Source organism: Octopus sinensis, linkage group LG14 (genome assembly GCF_006345805.1).
Source record: "Octopus sinensis linkage group LG14, ASM634580v1, whole genome shotgun sequence".
Lineage (NCBI taxonomy): Eukaryota > Metazoa > Mollusca > Cephalopoda > Octopoda > Octopodidae > Octopus > Octopus sinensis.
In genome coordinates this window covers 66110771-66128963 of record NC_043010.1, presented here as the reverse complement: position 1 = coordinate 66128963, position 18193 = coordinate 66110771, and the positions used below count along the sequence as shown (strand labels likewise).

The window sequence follows — 18193 nt, the reverse complement described above, 5'->3', positions numbered from 1 at the left end:
TGTACACACATTTGCAGTAAACATCCGTTATGGACAAACATGAACCTGTCCTCTCTCTGTCTTACATTCTCTTTCTCACTCTAGACATCCTCACATTTCAGTTTTATTTTGTCTCTTCTTCTTTTCCATCCTCTCCCTCTCTCTCTCTCGCTCTCCTCCTGTCTGCTCTTTCTCCTCTCTCTTTCACTTTGAATTTGAATTTGCAGGAACTGGTAGTAAAAACATAAATTTACTATTAAAAAAAAAAAAAGACAAAACAAAATAAAACGAAATTATTCTGGTTCCTTTTTATTGAAAAATGTAAAAGGATTTGTTGAGAGAGAAGTGATTCTTGTGAGCTTCTTCAGGAAAGACTTATTTTTATACATATACCAGACTGCCTGTGATCTGCCGTTCAAGAATTTGGACCTGGAGATCTCCATTTCCAGTGACTTCGAGGGCCACCTTCCAGTGGTGTCGGGCATCAACGAAGAGCCCTCGACTACAACACAACCAAAGTTTTTTTTTTTTCCAAGGTCTGGGGGCTCCCACCCCTAAGCCCTAGACCATCATCTAATCACCCTTACCCGTCTTGTTGCTTAAAGACAACAATAACAGCCTGTGATCTGCTGGGTTGCTGGTGGTTCTGATTATAAAATGAAGCTGATTTCAACATTGCATTGAAACGAAAGTGAATTTTTATGATGATTCAGTTAACCCAGGGTTTCTCAACCAGGGTTTCCTTGAACCCTAGGGTTCTGCAAAAGGTTCCTAGTGGTTCTGTGAGAAAGAGTGAGATAAGCTAATGCTAATTTCATGATTGTAATATTACTAGACATGCACAACATGCATTGGTTGTTGTAATATTGTTATATAGACATCTGCTCGCGATACCAGAAGGCGGACACTCTCCTACCCTGATGTAATCTCCAGGGATACAGGCATCAAGCAACAGGACCTCCGTAATGCTATGATGGACCGTAAATTCCATTGTCTTGACCATGGTTGAACAATGATGATGATGATGATAGATCTCATCCTATCTAACTTATGTTATCAAAAAAATATAACACAAATATCCATATATTTACCACGTGAACTATGATGAAAGAAAATATGAGAAAGATATGGTATATAATTTTCTTTTGTGCAGGGGTTCCTTGAGACTTATAATTTATTTTAAGGGTTACATAAAAGGTTGAGAAACACTGAGCTAACCACAAACAAAACTGGCAACACTACAAATGTGTACCTCCCTCCCCCACCGACTTTGTTGCCTCATAACTTCCAGAAAAATGAATAACTTGTAACAAAATTTTCAACAGATATCGCTTAGGTGCTGTGGATTCAGAATATATAGGTATTTATGGAAAAGAGTTTTTTTTTGAAGGGCTAGGGAGAGGAGTGTTGGAAAATTCACATGATCCAATTTTTCCTTCATAACTTTTGGGAAAACGGATATCTTTTAATGAAATTTTATACGAATATCAGATGGCATAGATTACAATTAATAAGAAATTTCTGGGGAAACTTTTTTCTGAGGTGGTCGGGAGAGGATTTTCAAAAAACAAAGTTTCACATCAGGAAAGCCAAATTTGTTGGGACTACTCTGTTTTGATGGGGATTTCCTCCTTTTTCTTTTTAAACCATAGCCTTCAAAATGATGTGGGCGAGGAACATCTTTTTATGAAAAAAAGTTTGAAAAAAATTTTTTTTGTACAACTACACCCCCGTCATCATCACACTCCAGACTGATTTGGGCCAAATTTTTTGCACTTCAAAACCATAGGTAAAAAAAAAGAGAAAATATTGAAAAAATTGTTAATATTTTAAGAGGAAAAAGTGAGTGATTACTGTGTTTCTGTTGAGATGCTCTGTGTTTCTTTCAATTAATTTTAAATATAACAAAGAATTTAGTAAAATAACTTCGTTATCATTAAGCTAGTGTTAGGAACATAAATTGTGACTAAGGTTTGGTGGAAGATTTTAATTAAAAACTTATGAAAACAAGACATTTGTACTCAGAGCCAGAGCCAGTTTCAGCCAGGTTGGTATCAAAAGGGTTAAGAATTGTTTCTCTATTATATATTTTAACCCTTTTGTTACCATATTTCTGTGGAGATGCTCTGTGTTTCTTTCAATTAGTTTTAAATATAACAAAGAATTTAGTAAAATAACTTCGTTATCATTCAGCTAGTGTTAGCAACATAAATTGTGACTAAGGTTTGGTGGAAGATTTTAATTAAAAACTTATGAAAACAAAACATTTGTACTCAGAGCCAGAGCCGGTTTCAGCCAGGTTGGTATCGAAAGAGTTAAGGGAGATTTGGCAGTTGTTTCCAGCACAACCCTCCTTGTTTCTTTCTCACTCTCTAATGTATTGATGTTTTTCAATATTTTTTTCCTAATAAATACACTTATTTGCTATAAAAAAAATCTGAAGAATTATGATTTTTTTTTGCAATCCCACTATCTACCTTCCTGATTGTTTTTCTGTTTATAAATTAAAATATTGGAGAGTCTGAGAAGCTCATTGCTGCCATTTATCCACAGTGGTATGTAAATGATAAAGGCAACGAGCTGGCAGAACCGTTAGCACGCCGGGCGCAATGCTTAGCGGTATTTCGTCTGCCGCTACGTTCTGAGTTCAAATTCCGCCGAGATCGACTTTGCCTTTCATCCTTTCGGGGTCGATTAAATAAGTACCAGTTACGCACTGGAGTCCCTTTCGGGGTCGATTAAATAAGTACCAGTTATGCAATGGAGTCCCTTTCGGGGTCGATTAAATAAGTACCAGTTATGCACTGGAGTCCCTTTCGGGGTCGATTAAATAAGTACCAGTTACGCACTGGAGTCCCTTTCGGGGTCGATTAAATAAGTACCAGTTACGCACCGGAGTCGATATAATCGACTTAATCCGTTTGTCTGTCCTTGTTTGTCCCCTCTATGTTTAGCCCCTTGTGGGTAGTAAAGAAATAGGTATGTAAATGATAATTCATTTTAATAACATGCTCATCTCTTAGAAAATGTCCTTTTCTTTACATGCACACACGGCTTCGTTTGATTGAGGTGGGGGTAAAAATTTAGATTACAATTTTTTTTTTGTTGCTTATATTCCACCAATGGACCACGCATGTTATTTCGGCATTATCAATTCATAAAATATGTTTAATGGGAGAAAAATATTGAGAAAACACTTATACATGTGAGAGTGAAAATGGAGGGTGGTTTGGGATGTGCTAGAAACAGCAGTCAAATCTCCCTTGAATTGTACACCTTTTCCACTGAAAATATTTACATTTTTTTTTCCTACTGGAAAGGCTCCTTCTATAGTTTTTAACTTTAAAAAACAAAATTTGCCAAAATCCATCCAGAGTGGGATGGTGAGGAATTTCAAAACTTTTCGAAACTTATTTTCAGTTCGAAGGCTGTGGTGAAATTAAAAAAATGGGGAAAATTCCCATCAAATTGGAGTAGTTTACTCAGCATAGCCACCCTCAGCTTCAACCATGGCCTTTAAATGGATCTGGAACTTGGTGCATGCGTTCTTCAATGTGCGCGTGGGAAGGTCTTCAAATACCTCCTTGATCTTGGCCACCAGTTCAGCCTTGATTATGTAAGCAGAGCAGTTGGTGTCTTTCTCAACTGCATCCCCACTCATGGTAATCCATGGGATTACAGTCACAGGAATTAGAAGACGAGAAATTGTGGCTGGCAAAGTCATAGAAATTCTCTGACAACTGCTTCTGACTCTGGAAATATGACAAGGAACCGAATCCTGCTGCAACACATGTGGTCTTCCACTAGCAAACACCCTCAAGCCAAGGACTGACCACAGGCTCCAACAGCTTCACATAATCGTCTGAATTAAGCCTAAGGCCTTATTCAATGATGACGTCTCCCTTACTGGAGGCGCATTTAAAGACCATTACAGTTGGGGGGGAAACTTGGTTTTATAATCATGTCCATATCATGTCTTATAGCCTTTACAGTGTTCACAGAGCACTGAGCAGGAATCATGTCAGCATTTTAATGCCTGGCATGAACCTTCCTGAAACAGGTAACTTTTTCCCAGTCCTCCATGTCAGGTAACTTTTTCCCAGTCCTCCATGTCAGGTAACTTTTTCCCAGTCCTCCATGTCAGGTAACTTTTTCTCAAGTACAACTTTAACCCTTTAGCATTTAAACCGGCCATATCCGGCCAAAAGTATTCTGACTGTTTTATGTTCAAACTGGCCAGATCTGGTCTCTCACACCAACCCTACAATATTGCTTTAAAAATTAACAGCTACCTCATCAAAATCTCAAAGATACAAGATAATGCATGATTAGTTCAAAACAATGTGGATAAAAAAGGATTAATTTTGGCAGAATAATGCGAACACTAAAGGGTTAATCTTTATGCTCTCCAATATCATCGACTATTCACCAATACATCAAGCTCTTCCTGAAAACAAGGAGACTAAAACAAAAATAAATTAGTCAGAACACCCTATATATCATCATCATCGTTTAACGTCCGTTCTCCATGCTAGCATGGGTTGGACGGTTCGACCGGGGATCTGGGAAGCCAGAAGGCTGCACCAGGCTCCGGTCTTATCTGGCAGTGTTTCTACAGCTGGATGCCCTTCCTAACGCCAACCACTCTGTGAGTGTAGTGGGTGCTTTTTACGTGCCACCTGCACGGAAGCCAGTCGAGGCGGCACTGGCTTCAGATGGTGCTTTTTACGTATATATAAGACACAAAACCAGCAATCTTCTCAATGATCTGAATATCAGTCCAGAACAGCTTTACCTGGATCCAGAAAAAAATCCCTGCAATTTCCCAATATCACATTATTTAATAATAATAATTGTTATTATTAATTCTTAATATTCTAGCCACTACACTCTCAGAGCAACCACCCCCACTACAGACTTGGCTGTTTAGGTAGCGGAAGCTATTAACTACTTCTACTTGCTCACCCTGGCATGTGATGGAATCTGTTTCCTCTACATCTTCAGTATTTATTGCCCCTTTGCATGACACACACAAAGACTATTTTCCCGGTTAACTTCCTTTGATATTGCGGCACCTTTTATGTGTCCACAGATTACACTGGCTACATCGTATGGAGTTTCTACCCACACCTTTTCTACAGATCAAGCAGGGCCATTTACCTGAAGGGGTTTGTGATTTGACAGCCATCCTACTTACTAAGACTTTGGTTTTTGCTAGGTTAACCCTAAGGCCCTTGGATTCTAGGCCTTGCATCCACACCCTAAACTTTGTCTCTAGTTCTGGCAGTGACTCGGCTATTAGAGCAAGGTCATCAGCATAGAGGAGCTCCCAGGAGCAGCCTGTTTTGAATTCTTCTGTTATTGCCTGGAGGACTATAATGAATGAGGGGTCTGAGGACTGATCCTTGGTGAATCCCTACTTCTACTCGGAATTCTTCACTATACTTGCTGCCAACCCTTACCTTACTGACAGCATCTCTGTACAGGGCTTGTACAGCTCTTACCAGCCACTTGTCTATCCCCAGTTTCCACATTGACCACCAGATAAAGGATCGGAGGACCCTGTCATAAGCTTTCTCCAAATCAACAAAAACCAAGTACAGCGGTTTGTCTTTGGCTAGGTATTTCTCCTGCAGTTGCCTTACCAGAAATATAGCACCACTGGTGCTTCTGCCTGGCATAAAACTGAACTCCATCTCATCTAGGCTAACTCTCTCCCCAATTAGTTAGGCTATGACCCTCTGTGTAACTTTCATCACCTGATCCAATAATTTGATACCCCAGTAGTTATTTCTATCTAAATCATCACCTTTACCTTTGTAGTAGTTGACTATGGTGCTACTACACCAATCATTGGGTATAACTCCATTAACTACCTGATTTACGATGTGGACGACAAGACCTTAATCCACACTGCCTGATATTTTAAGCATCCCAACAGTGATTCCTAACTGGCTGGGTGCTTTCCCTCTTTTCATATCCTTAATTGATCTATCTACCTGGATACTGTCAATTCGGATAGCTGGTCCCTCAATATAATAATAATAATAATAATAATCCAAGGATGGAATTTATAAATATTTTAATGCATTGCAATGCATGTTTCCACAGATCGCATGTCATTTGTGAGAATGGTCAGCGTACCTAGGATGATTAATATTTCTACTATATTTATCCTCTGCTATGTTGATACAGTTCAGTACAATCCTATAGAACTGCTGTTGCAGGTTGGAATTATGAGGCCATAACTAACATAATAAAATAGGAGCTTTTATATGCCTAGTCAAAAATATTTCCCATAAACAAACTTAAAAGCCATTCTTGTGCTTCAAAGACAAACTAAAAAAAACAATCTGAAATGATGCAACGTTCCCTTTTCTTCCTGGGAAATCAAAGCATTAGACCGCAGGACCTGGCACCAGTCCTGCCTCTCCTCAGTTCAAAGATTTCAGCAAAGTCGATTCCAGCATCAGGACCAACTTCATGCAAGCATGAATGCCCCCTGGTAAAACGCTGCTCCTCTAAATGGAAACCTTTATCTGTTGTTGTGGTTTTGTAGCAACGAAACAAAGCAGGTCATGCTGTTCACTCAAGAAAACACATTGTAAATGATCCACAAGCACTCAAGCAAATCGAGTCCTCAACTTGTTCCATTTACCAAAACGCTTGCAAGGCACCAGAAGGCCCCAAGAGACACATTTGTGTCCATAGAACACGATTAGCACTTTATATTTTACTAAACCCTCATTTGTTGTTCATGACAAGAGACTCCATAATATCATCATCATCGTTTAATGTCCGCTTTCCATACTAGCATGGGTTGGACGATTTTGACTGAGGGCTGGCAAACCAGATGGCTGCACCAGGCTTCAATCTTGATCTGGCAGAGTTTCTACAGCTGGATGCCCTTCCTAACGCCAACCATTCCGAGAGTGTAGTGGGTGCTTTTACGTGCCACCGGCACTGGGCCAGTCAAGCAGTGCTGGCAACAACCTCGCTTGAATCTTTTACACATGCCACCGGCACAGGTGCCAGTATGGCGATACTGGTAATGATCACGCTCGAATGGTGTCTTTTATGTGCCACCGGCATGGAGGCCAGATAGCCACTCTGGCAACGATCACATTCGGATGGTACTCTTAGCACCCTACTAGCACGGGGCTCAAGTGCCAGTAAGGCGACACTGGTAACGATCACACTCAAATGGCTCCTTTTATGTTCCGCTGGCACGGAAGCCGGTTATATATATATACTCTTTTTCTTTTACTTGTTTCAGTCATTTGACTGTGACCATGCTGGAGCACCACCTTTAGTCGAGCAAATTGACCCCAGGACTTATTCTTTGTAAGCCTAGTACTTATTCTATTGGTCTCTTTTGCTGAACAGCTAAGTTACGGGGATGTAAACACACCAGCATCGGTTGTCAAGCGATGTTGGGAGGACAGACACACAAACACATACACACACATATATGTACATATATACGACAGGCTTCTTTCAGTTTCCGTCTACCAAATCCACTCACAAGGCTTTGGTCGGCCCAAGGCTATAGTAGAAGACACTTGCCCAAGGTGCCACGTTGTCGGACTGAACCCTGAACGATATGGTCAGTAAGCAAGCTACTTACCACACAGCCACTCCTATGCCTATATATATATATATGAAAAAACAACACAGATTAGTTGAGGCTCACTACAGTTGTTTGAGACGTGTCTTTTATTGATAAAAGGATTACATCATGAAAAAAAAGTTTTCTTCAGGTGAATTCAGATTAAAAATAAAGTTCAGAAAAAATGAGTGTTGACCCTCTCATTTTGGCAATAAGTAAGAAAGTGAATTTTCATCAAAATATAACCAGACATAATATGGGTAAAGGTCAAATGGTAAAGCCACACTGAATGATTCGTGTTGAACATGTAATGAAATGTCTCCTTTTGAATGCCGCATGGTCACCCTTACAAAGAAGAAAGCCAAATAAATGGTATAAAAGAATAAGAATGCCAGTAAAGTGTAACAAGAAAAACACAACCGTTCTACTGTTTGAGAGAAGAAAGACTTCATTTACAGAATGTGTACAATAAGAGCGTGTGTGGGTGCTAGCAGAGTGGAGTGTCTGAGTGCATGTGACAAGTGTTTGTGTGTGTGTTGCTGTTGACGGTCCAAAACGTGGTCCTTTGCTATTTGTAAGACCCGCAGAAGAGAAAGCAGGTCAACCACCGACACCGAGAGCTTCGACGGCTGGATGAATGCACATCCAGGCTCAGCGGTTGCGTAGGAAGTCGGGGACAAGAAACAGGAAGAAAGAGTGAGAGAAAATTGGGGCGAAAGAGTACAACAGGGGTCGCCACCACCCCCTGCCGGAATCCTGTGGAGCTTTAGGTGTTTTCGCTCAATAAACACACACAATGCCCGGTCTGGGACTGTATGACTCAGAAGTAAAGAATGGTGTGTATGTGTGTTGTTTTTCTGGGAAATGCAAATAGCGAATTTAAGTGTGTATGTGTGTTATATTTATCAGGGAAGTGTGTGTATGTGTGTGTGTTATATGTCAGAGTGCTGAGAGTGTTATGTTTGTCGGAGTGGAGTGCATGTGTGTGAGTTGTATTTGTTAGGGCGCATGTATACCTGTGAGTGTGCATGTGTTGCATTGGTTAAGGTGATGTGTGAGTGTCTGTGTGTATCTTTTAAATGTCTGGGCAGTATGTGTATGCGTTTGGTAGAAGATTTTAATTCAGAACTTTCGAAAACAAGACATTTGTACTCCAGAGGCAGTTTCAGCTGGGTCGGTATCAAAAAGGTTAACGGCCCCTTATGTGAAAGGATTTATTTGTAAATTGTGCCAATGTAGCATGTCGTTTCTATGATCCAGTCCCCTTTGAATTAGAAGTCAGTTATACAGATGAGGCTGATTCTATACAATAACAGAAATTTATTGAATGGGATGAAATGTGTGTGTGTTTGTTAACCCTTTCGTTACTGTATTTATTTTGAGATTCCCTGTTTTTCTTCCAATTATTTTAAATATAACAAAGAATTTAGAAAAATAACATCATTATCATTGAGCTTGTGTTAGGAACATAAATTGTGACTAAGGTTTGGTGGCAGATTTTAATTCAAAACTTATGGAAACAAGACATTTATACTAAAGAGCCAGAGCCAGTTTGGTAACGAAAGGGTTAAATTGAATTTGAACAACACTGTGAATTATTAAATGGTTCTTCAGTGAAATGTAGTTGTAATTAAAGTACAATTATTTTCATTCAGATTGTGATTTTTTCCCCCAAAAGGTTGCCAAGTCTACCCCAGCACTTGGGTATTCAGTTAAACACACACACATACATAGATACATACACACACACATACATACACACACACACATACATATATACATGATAGACAAGATGAGGGCAGGAGGAGAATTGTCACTCCTTTTGCTTTTCTGATTGTTCTTTTTTTTTAATAATCAGTCTTTTCTTCAAAGTACTAAAGCATACAGCCTTTTGTTCAACATCAGTCTTCTGTTTATATATGTAAAGATGATCATTAATATCAACAGCCAGTGACATGACATCGATGTCTTCGTTCTTTGAATAAATTTCATATACTGAGTTTAAGAAACGACTACCAGTATAGTCAGTTCTCTTACCAGAATCCCCAGAAGGCACAGCTAGCATTACAAGCATGTCAGGAATATCAAAAGATTGAAATAAATCACATTTATTAACACCTTTTATTTTATTGCGACAAGCACTGAGGTAAAGTACTTTGGGCACATCTTTCAAAAGCGGAATATTTAAGTAATCATTAATTTCTTTGTAAGTTACAGACTGACCATCGCTAGCTTGAATCATACCCTCACTACCATGAGAAGAGAAGATTAAAACAAAACAACTGAGTGGTCTGTCTTTGTTATCCTTTTCCATTTCCTCTATGATTCCTTTCTTTTTGTTTTCCTCCTTTTCATTTTCCTCTTTCACTTTTTGCATTTCCTTTATTTCGTCTGCGATTATTTTCCTTACCCCTGTCTTTCCACTTTCCATTTCTTTCACCCTCTTTTTAATTCCATTTAGTTTTTCTTCCATGGAATTATTCTCTGCCATTTTTTCCTCTATCATTTCCATTTCATTCTCTACGCATTTCATTTCCTCTTTGTATTCCTCTGAAATATTTTCCAGAATCTTTTTGGTTTCCTTCAAACTTTTGTTCTTCTTATATACTATGTGAAAACCCAATCTGTCTTTGAAAATTTTGTTTATTTTTTTAATTTCATCACCTACTCCTTTTCGCTCTTTTGACTGGCCTGAAAACTCATTACAAAAAAAAATGCAATAACGTTGGCCAGATTCGAAAGAATATTCAGGATATTGACCTTTCCTTTCTGCCATTGTTTCCCAATCTAACACATCTGCTTTCCAGTGAGGAAAAATATTACCTTTTGGTTTTAATGCTGTTTCTGTAGCTATTAAAATTATTTTTCAAGTTGGTCTTGTTTTTTTGTTTTCTCTTACTATAATTCCAATTTTAAATAAAGAACCTGGGGGAAAAAAAAGCAAAAAACAATATTACAGTTAACCACAAATCACAGTTTTCTATTTTTTTTATAAATTTCCTTCCAAATATGGTATACTAATTTAGTTTTGTATGCTAATTACAAAAATGAAATTCATTTTTGCCATAAATTAAGAAATAACAAGTTAATAGCTTTTAAAGTTTACAAATTTTGAGTAATTTTAACCAATCAAAAACCAATGCCATCTTGGTGCATGTTTCCAGAGTAACAAGTGAAGTTGAAGTCTGCTGCCTTTTTGGCAACGTTTCGGTTGTCGTAGCACAAGTTTCCATCGATTTCCGTAAAAAACTTTTATTTTTTTACATAAGTAATGAGAGCGAAAGAGACTAAGAGGAAGCGATTTTATGACGAGGAAGTTTCTCTTTGAAGTGTGCGTGTGTGTGTTTGATGGGGTGTGGGAAACAGACAGTATGTTGTGTAAGTGAAGTGCTTCTGTTAGTGTGTGTGAAGACACAGAGAGAGTAATGTGTGAAAGAGAGAGATAACTGATTTTTTACTCGGTGTATGTGTATATGTATGTCTGCATGTATGTGTGTGTGTATGTATCTATGTATGTGTGTGTGTATGTATCTATGTATGTGTGTATGTATGTATGTATCTATGTATGTGTGTGTGTGTAAGTATGTATGTATGGCCGATTCATCGTAATTACGATGAATCGGCCATACATACATACATACACACACACACATACATAGATACATACATACATACACACATACATACACACACACACACACACACATACATGCATACATACATATACACATACACCGAGTAAAAAATCAGTTATCTCTCTCTTTCACACATTACTCTCTCTGTCTCTTCACACACACTAACAGAAGCACTTCACTTACACAACATACTGTCTGTCTCCTACACCCCATCAAACACACACACGCGCACTTCAAAGAGAAACTTCCTCGTCATAAAATCGCTTCCTCTTAGTCTCTTTCGCTCTCATTACTTATGTAAAAAAATAAAAGTTTTTTACGGAAATCGACGGAAACTTGTGCTACGACATGCGAAACATCGCCAATTTTTTTTTTCGACACAAACCCCGCTTTTCGGCTACAGGGAATAAGAATCGGCAAAAAAATTGGCAAAAAACGACACTTCTAAATTACCACACCCCACTCACCCCCATTTCCTTCATTTTCAACTTTTTTCAGAATTTCTTTTTCTGAAAAAAAAAAAAATGCGGAAAAATACGGAGATTACGTGATACTGAAAAAAATTTCTAGAAATCTTTGTAAATTTTTTTTTAAAGAATTTTTTCTTTTCTAAATATGCGGAAAAATATGGACATCAGGATTCGGACAAAAATTTCAAAACATTTCTGTACGCTTACGGTTACGGTTTTAGGGTTAGTGTTGCGGAAAAAAGTCAAAATTGAAGAAATTGCCGATTTTGGGCAAAATTTTTTTTTTAAATAAACAAATTTGAGAGAAAATGCGGAGGGGAGGACGGGCGAAAGTCTTTCCGAATTCTGCTTTAAGGACTCCATATAACCCCTTATAACTTTTTTAATGCTTTGGAATTTTCAGAGAATTTTTGCGAATTTGGGCGATCCTTGTCGAAACGGAAGTTCACACAACTATGAAAAGAAAAAGAATTCGAAATCTTGGCTTTAAGCCCGGCAACAGACCATTAAGTGTGTTTACGAGGATAAAGATACTGAAAAAAAAATCAATACATCAGTAACAAAACGAAGAGGGTATGAGGAGGTCGTGAAAAGTGCTAAAAATAACAGCTAAATAGACCTTAAATCACACACAAAAGTTTTTCTTTCAGCATCGTATGAATCCCCATGTGTAGAACACAAATTCACAAACATTTTCTGAAGATTCAAAAAAAAAAAAATAATAATAAAAGTTATGGGGTACTTAAAGTAGAATTCCGCCGAAAATCCAACTTATGTGCGCGACCTATTTCGGACTTCCGCCCAGTTCATAACCAGTTCACAATTATTGAAAATGTATTTATCGGAAACATTAAAAGTTTCTATTTACCAAACTGTAATTTCAAGAGGAAATAATTAATTCCCGATCTTTGGGGCAAACGATGTGGTTTAATAGAATCAGTGACGGTTCCAATTGAAACAGTTCCTTGCCACCGTTACACGGAAAAATTAAAGTGAAACTATTGTAATACGAAGCTAATACATATTTCCTAAACTAACAATCGTAAATTATAAGCAAAGAATTGTCAAAATTTAAATATGAGAAAGTACTTTTAATCATCTCTAAATTAAATTAATTGCTTCTTTCAAAAAGGGGTGGGTACTGGCAAAATCGCAAGAGCGGAGGACTAAGTTTAAATGTCTATAAAGTCAACTTGACTTTTCCTACTTTCGGATTCAAGGAAGTAAAATATTAATTGGGGAATAGAATGAAGTATGATGGTTGTTTCCTATTATACTAACATTTAGAAACGATTAAAGATGTAAAATGTCAAACGAAAGCGGCAAAATGTACCTGGTTCGCCTCTAATGCTTTTTTCTGTGTTTCTATTTTGCTTGTTTCTCTTTTTCTTTCTTTATTTTTGCTCATTACGAAATGCGGAAGTCGAAAAGAAATGAAATGACAATACATGTAAATAAAAATATAAGTAAGATTCAGTTGTATTAAGTACTTATATCGAAGCCTCTTGTTAGGTCGGGATAACATACACACAACAATATTACGTAAATATCAAACTTATAGGCGGCGAGCTGGTAGAATTGTTAGCACACGCCGGGCGAAATGCTTAGCCGTATTTCGTCTGCGGTTACGTTCTGAGTTCAAATTCCGCCGAGGTCGACTTTGCCTTTCGTCCTTTCGGGGTCGATTAAATAAGTACCCGTTAAGCACTGGGGTCGATATAATCGGCTTAATCCGTTTGTCTGTCCTTGTTTGTCCCCTCTGTGTTTAGCCCCTTGTGGGTAGTAAAGAAATAGTAAATTTCAAACTTGGTACATAAGTACCGGTCGAATGATACTCATGGAGCGTATGTAGAGCATTTGTATTTTCTTTTAATGATTCTGCAAAGAAAGAGACTTGGAAATGCCATTATGAAGGACTGCTGAACGTGGAGAATGAATGCGAGGAAGAGAGTCTGCCAAAGGTTGAGTAAAAGTCGAGGTACGGGTGTAGGCGTATTACCCTATCCCCTTGACAGGGGTAAACAAGCTGGCTACAGAGAGAGAAAGGGGCGCCGTACACAACATTGAGGTTCAGACACGCGACCTCATCTCTGTGTTGTCAGCTTGTTTACACCTGTGAAGCGGCGGGGGGGGGGGGCAATACGCTTACACAGGTGTCAATCCATTACGTCCGTTTCTAACGACTCCTTTAATTGATTAATGAAAAAATATTACATAATTATAAAGAAACCGTTTTCGTCAGGTGAATCTTATCATACCTTTAGCTTACTGAATGTACTTGTGTGATCTTCACCTGACTTTCTATTAAATGATTGTTACCTGCATCGCCTTACTGGCACTTGTGTGCTGGTGGCACGGGGAAAAAAACATTCGAGCGAGGTCGTTGCCAGTGCCGCTGGACTGGCTCCTGTGCAGGTGGCACATAAAAAGCACTATTTGGTGGAAGATTTTAATTCAAAACTTATGAAGACAAGACATTTGTACTCAGAGCCAGAGGCGGTTTCAGCCAGGTTGGTATCAAAAGGGTTAAGAATTGTTTCTCTATTATATATTTTAACCCTTTCGTTACTGCATTTATTTTGAGATGCTCTGTGTTCCTTTCAATTACTTTAAATATAACAAAAAATTTAGTAAAATAACTTAGTTATCATTAAGCTAGTGTTAGGAACATAAATTGTGGTTAAGGTTTGGTGGAGGATTTTAATTCAAAACTTATGAAAACAAGACATTTGTACTACAGAGCCAGAGGTGGTTTCATCCGGGTTGGTAACGAAAAGGTTAAGGGCCTACAAAGGTCCTGGTTGCTGCTTGTTCCTTCATAATGGAATGGCACTCCGTCAGTTACAACAACGAGGGTTCCATTTGATCCAATCAATGGGACAACCTGCTTGTGAAATTAAGGTGAAAGTGGCTGAGTAGCCCCCAGACATGCAAATCCTTAAAGTAGTTCTCAGGGAGATTCAGTATGACACAGAATGTGACAAGGCTGGCCCTTTGAAATACAAGTACTACTCAATTTTGCCAGCTGAGTGGACTGGAGCAAGGTGAGATAAAGAGTCTTGCTCAAGGACACAATGTATAACTTAGTATCGAACTCATAACCTGAAAATCGCAAGTTGAACGCCCTTACCACTTAGCCACGAGTCTACAAAGGTGATGGTCATGGCTAGGTCCTTCAGATACAGCAAATAAAACACACACACACACACAAACAAATTTTGTACATTTTTGGTTGAGTGGCTGTGTGGTAAGTAGCTTGTTTACCAACCACATGGTTCCCGGTTCAGTTCCACTGCGTGGCACCTTGGGCAAGTGTCTTCTACTATAGCCTCGGGCCCACCAAAGCCTTGTGATTGGATTTGGTAGACGGAAACTGAAAGAAGCCCGTCGTATATATGTATATATATATATGTGTATGTGTGTGTGTGTGTTTGTGTGTCCCCCTAGCATTGCTTGACAACCGATGCTGGTGTGTTTATGTCCCCGTCACTTAGCAGTTCGGCAAAAAGAGACCGATAGAATAAGTACTAGGCTTGCAAAGAATAAGTCCCGGGGTCGAGTTGCTCGATTAAACGCGGTGCTCCAGCGTGGCCGCAGTCAAATGACTGAAACAAGTAAAAGAGTAAAGTGTAAAATATTAATGCTGGAAGTGTGTGTAGACAGACGTGTGTGTGTGTGTGTGTGTGTGTGTGTAGACAGACGAAAATATGTGTGTGTGTGGAGAGACAGAAGTAAATGTGTATGTTTGTGTGTGTGTGGAGACAGATACAGATATGTGGTGTGTGTGTGTGTGTGTGTGTGTGGAGTCAGACATAAATGTGTGTGTGTGTGCATGTGTGGAGACAGTCATAAATGTGTGTGTGTATGCGTGTCTGGGGACAGTCATAGATATGTGTGTGCGTGGAGATAAATGTGTGTGTCATGACAGACATAAATGTGTGTGTGTCTGTCATATGCAAAATAAACTGCGCCAATAACAGGAAATGCGCGAACATTTTTTTTTCCATCCCTTTTAAGATCAATATAATGTAAGGGAAGTAACAACTGCAAAAGTCATAATATTTATCTCCCTTTATCTGTGTATTTCTTATTTCATTTATTTTTTTTTTGTGGCATTGGATACCAACAACGTTTAAAATCTTGTGAAATCTCAAATGGACAAGTCCTCAAATGGACACCGCTTACCATCAACTTTTTTAACACTAGAAAATTTCGAACTGTAAGGCCTGAAAAATAAGCTAATAGCAAAAACCAACAGGCAGAATTTTGCTTTAAGTACCCCATATAACCCATCATAACATTAAAAATTTTTTTTGAATTTTCAGAAAAGTTTTGCAAAATATATTTTGTGTGACTTAAGGGCTATTTAGCTGTTATTTTTAGAACATCCCACGACCACCTGATACCTTCCTCGTTTGTATGCTACTCTGACATATTGATATTTTTCAATATCTTTAATGGCCCATTGCTGAGACTGAAGCCAAACATTATGACTGTATTACTCCTTACTCTTTTACTTGTTTCAGTCATTTGACTGCGGCCATGCTGGAGCACCGCCTTTAGTCCAGCAAATCGACCCCAGCACTTATTCTTTGTAAGCCTAGTACTTATTCTATCAGTCTCTTTTGCCGAACCGCTAAGTTACGGGGACGTAAACACACAACCATCGGTTGTCAAGCGATGTTGGGGGGACAAACACAGACACACAAACATATACACACTCACATATATTTATGTATATATATATATATATATATATATACGACGGGCTTCTTTCAGTTTCCGTCTACCAAATCCACTCGCAAGGCTTTGGTTGAACCTTGGTGGCTATAGTAGAAGACAATTGCCCAAGGTGTCACGCAGTGGGACTGAACCCGGAACCATGTGGTTGGTAAACAAGCTACTTACCACACAGCTACTCCTACGGCATATTGTAAATTGTGATTTTTAAAAAATTCTTTAATTCGAAAAATTAAATAAAAAGTTTTTTTTTCACAGTCGTATGAATTCCTGTGTGTAGAACACAAATTCACAAAAGTTTTCTGAAAATTCCAAAAAACTATAAAATTTATGAGGGGGTTATGGAGGGTGGGGGGCTGGGCTTAAAACAGAATTCCGCCAATCCACAAATAAAGAAAATATTAATATTTATGGATCTTCTCTTTTTGATTGACGGAATTTTCTAGTTAACTAAACAATTTGAAACTTCGTATACTTGTAGAATGTGTCAAAAGAAAACATTATTGTAAACAAAATTGAAAACAAAATTGTAATTTGTAAGTTTAACGTAGTTTAATTCTTCGAATTTTAACCAATGAAATCCCAGCATTTGAGCTGAAATTATTTGTTGCGTCTAAAAACTCACACACACACGTCTTATTCATCCTTCTCGCTTCTGTCTTCTGCATGTGCTAGAATTATCTAATAATGCATTGTTCAATATTCATTCTCACAGTTTATTGGTAGCTTATACATCATCTTAATCATGTAACGTCCACATTTCAATGGTTGCATGAGTCGGATGGAAATTTCTTCAGACAGATTTTTTTTTTCTTTTACGGCTGGATGCTCTTTCTGTCACCAACCTTCGTTTTGAAGCAAAGTAATGTTTTTTTTTTACATGATGGGGTTTCTTTTTCACAGAAAGCTGGAGATGAACAACATGCTTTTGTATCACATACCAAATGATGTTGAGATAATGCACAACAAACACACTTACACACATACATACACACACACACATGCAATATACATGTATATGTGTGTTTGTCTGTGTGTGTGTGTGTATGTATATATATATACTCTTACTCTCTTTACTCTTTTACTTGTTTCAGTCATTTGACTGCGGCCATGCTGGAGCACCGCCTTTAGTCGAGCAAATCGACCCCGGGACTTATTCTTGGTAAGCCCAGTACTTATTCTATCGGTCTCTTTTGCCGAACCGCTAAGTTACGGGGACGTAAACACACCAGCATTGGTTGTCAAGAAATGCTAGGGGGACAAACACAGACACACATACATACGACAGGCTTCTTTCAGTTTCCATCTACCAAATCCACTCACAAGGCATTGGTCGGCCCGGGGCTATAGCAGAAGACACTTGCCCAAGATGCCACGCAGTGGGACTGAACCCGGAACCATGTGGTTGGTTAGCAAGCTACTTACCACACAGCCACTATATATATATATATATATAATTAAGGGCTCCTAAATAAGGATGCCAAGTGCTAGGGACACAAAAAAGGGATAAATTTATCGAGAGGTAGAAACTGATCAGTCCGGGATGTATCGTTAATGGTAAATGTTTTTGATTTTCACTCTCGATAAATTTATCCCTTTCTTGTGTCCCTAGCACTTGGCATCCTTATTTAAGAGCCCTTAATTATATTTCTATATGAATAATATTTTGTCTAATGACTAATACGTCTTTTGTGCTGGGCCACTAGTAGTTATCTATGTTATTACCCTTTTTTGATTATATTCACATATTACTTGATAGA

The 18193-nt window shown here is 38.4% G+C and overlaps 1 protein-coding gene across 1 annotated transcript; it reads right to left on the bottom strand.

Annotated features, from left to right (window-relative positions):
* Positions 1–9037: 9037 nt before the first annotated feature.
* On the bottom strand, positions 9038–12716 carry LOC115219072 (caspase-14-like). Its single transcript, XM_029789134.2, has 3 exons — positions 12562–12716; positions 9370–10513; positions 9038–9305 (listed from the first exon to the last, which is right to left on the bottom strand). The coding sequence occupies exon 2, from the start codon at positions 10362–10364 to the stop codon at positions 9402–9404; it is 963 nt and encodes a 320-aa protein (XP_029644994.1). The 5' UTR covers positions 10365–10513; positions 12562–12716; the 3' UTR covers positions 9038–9305; positions 9370–9401.
* Positions 12717–18193: the final 5477 nt, after the last annotated feature.

Bases quoted from the DNA above. Each gene is read 5' to 3' on its own strand.
- LOC115219072 (XM_029789134.2), bottom strand. From the start codon at position 10,364: ATGGCAGAAAGGAAAGGTCAATATCCTGAATATTCTTTCGAATCTGGC.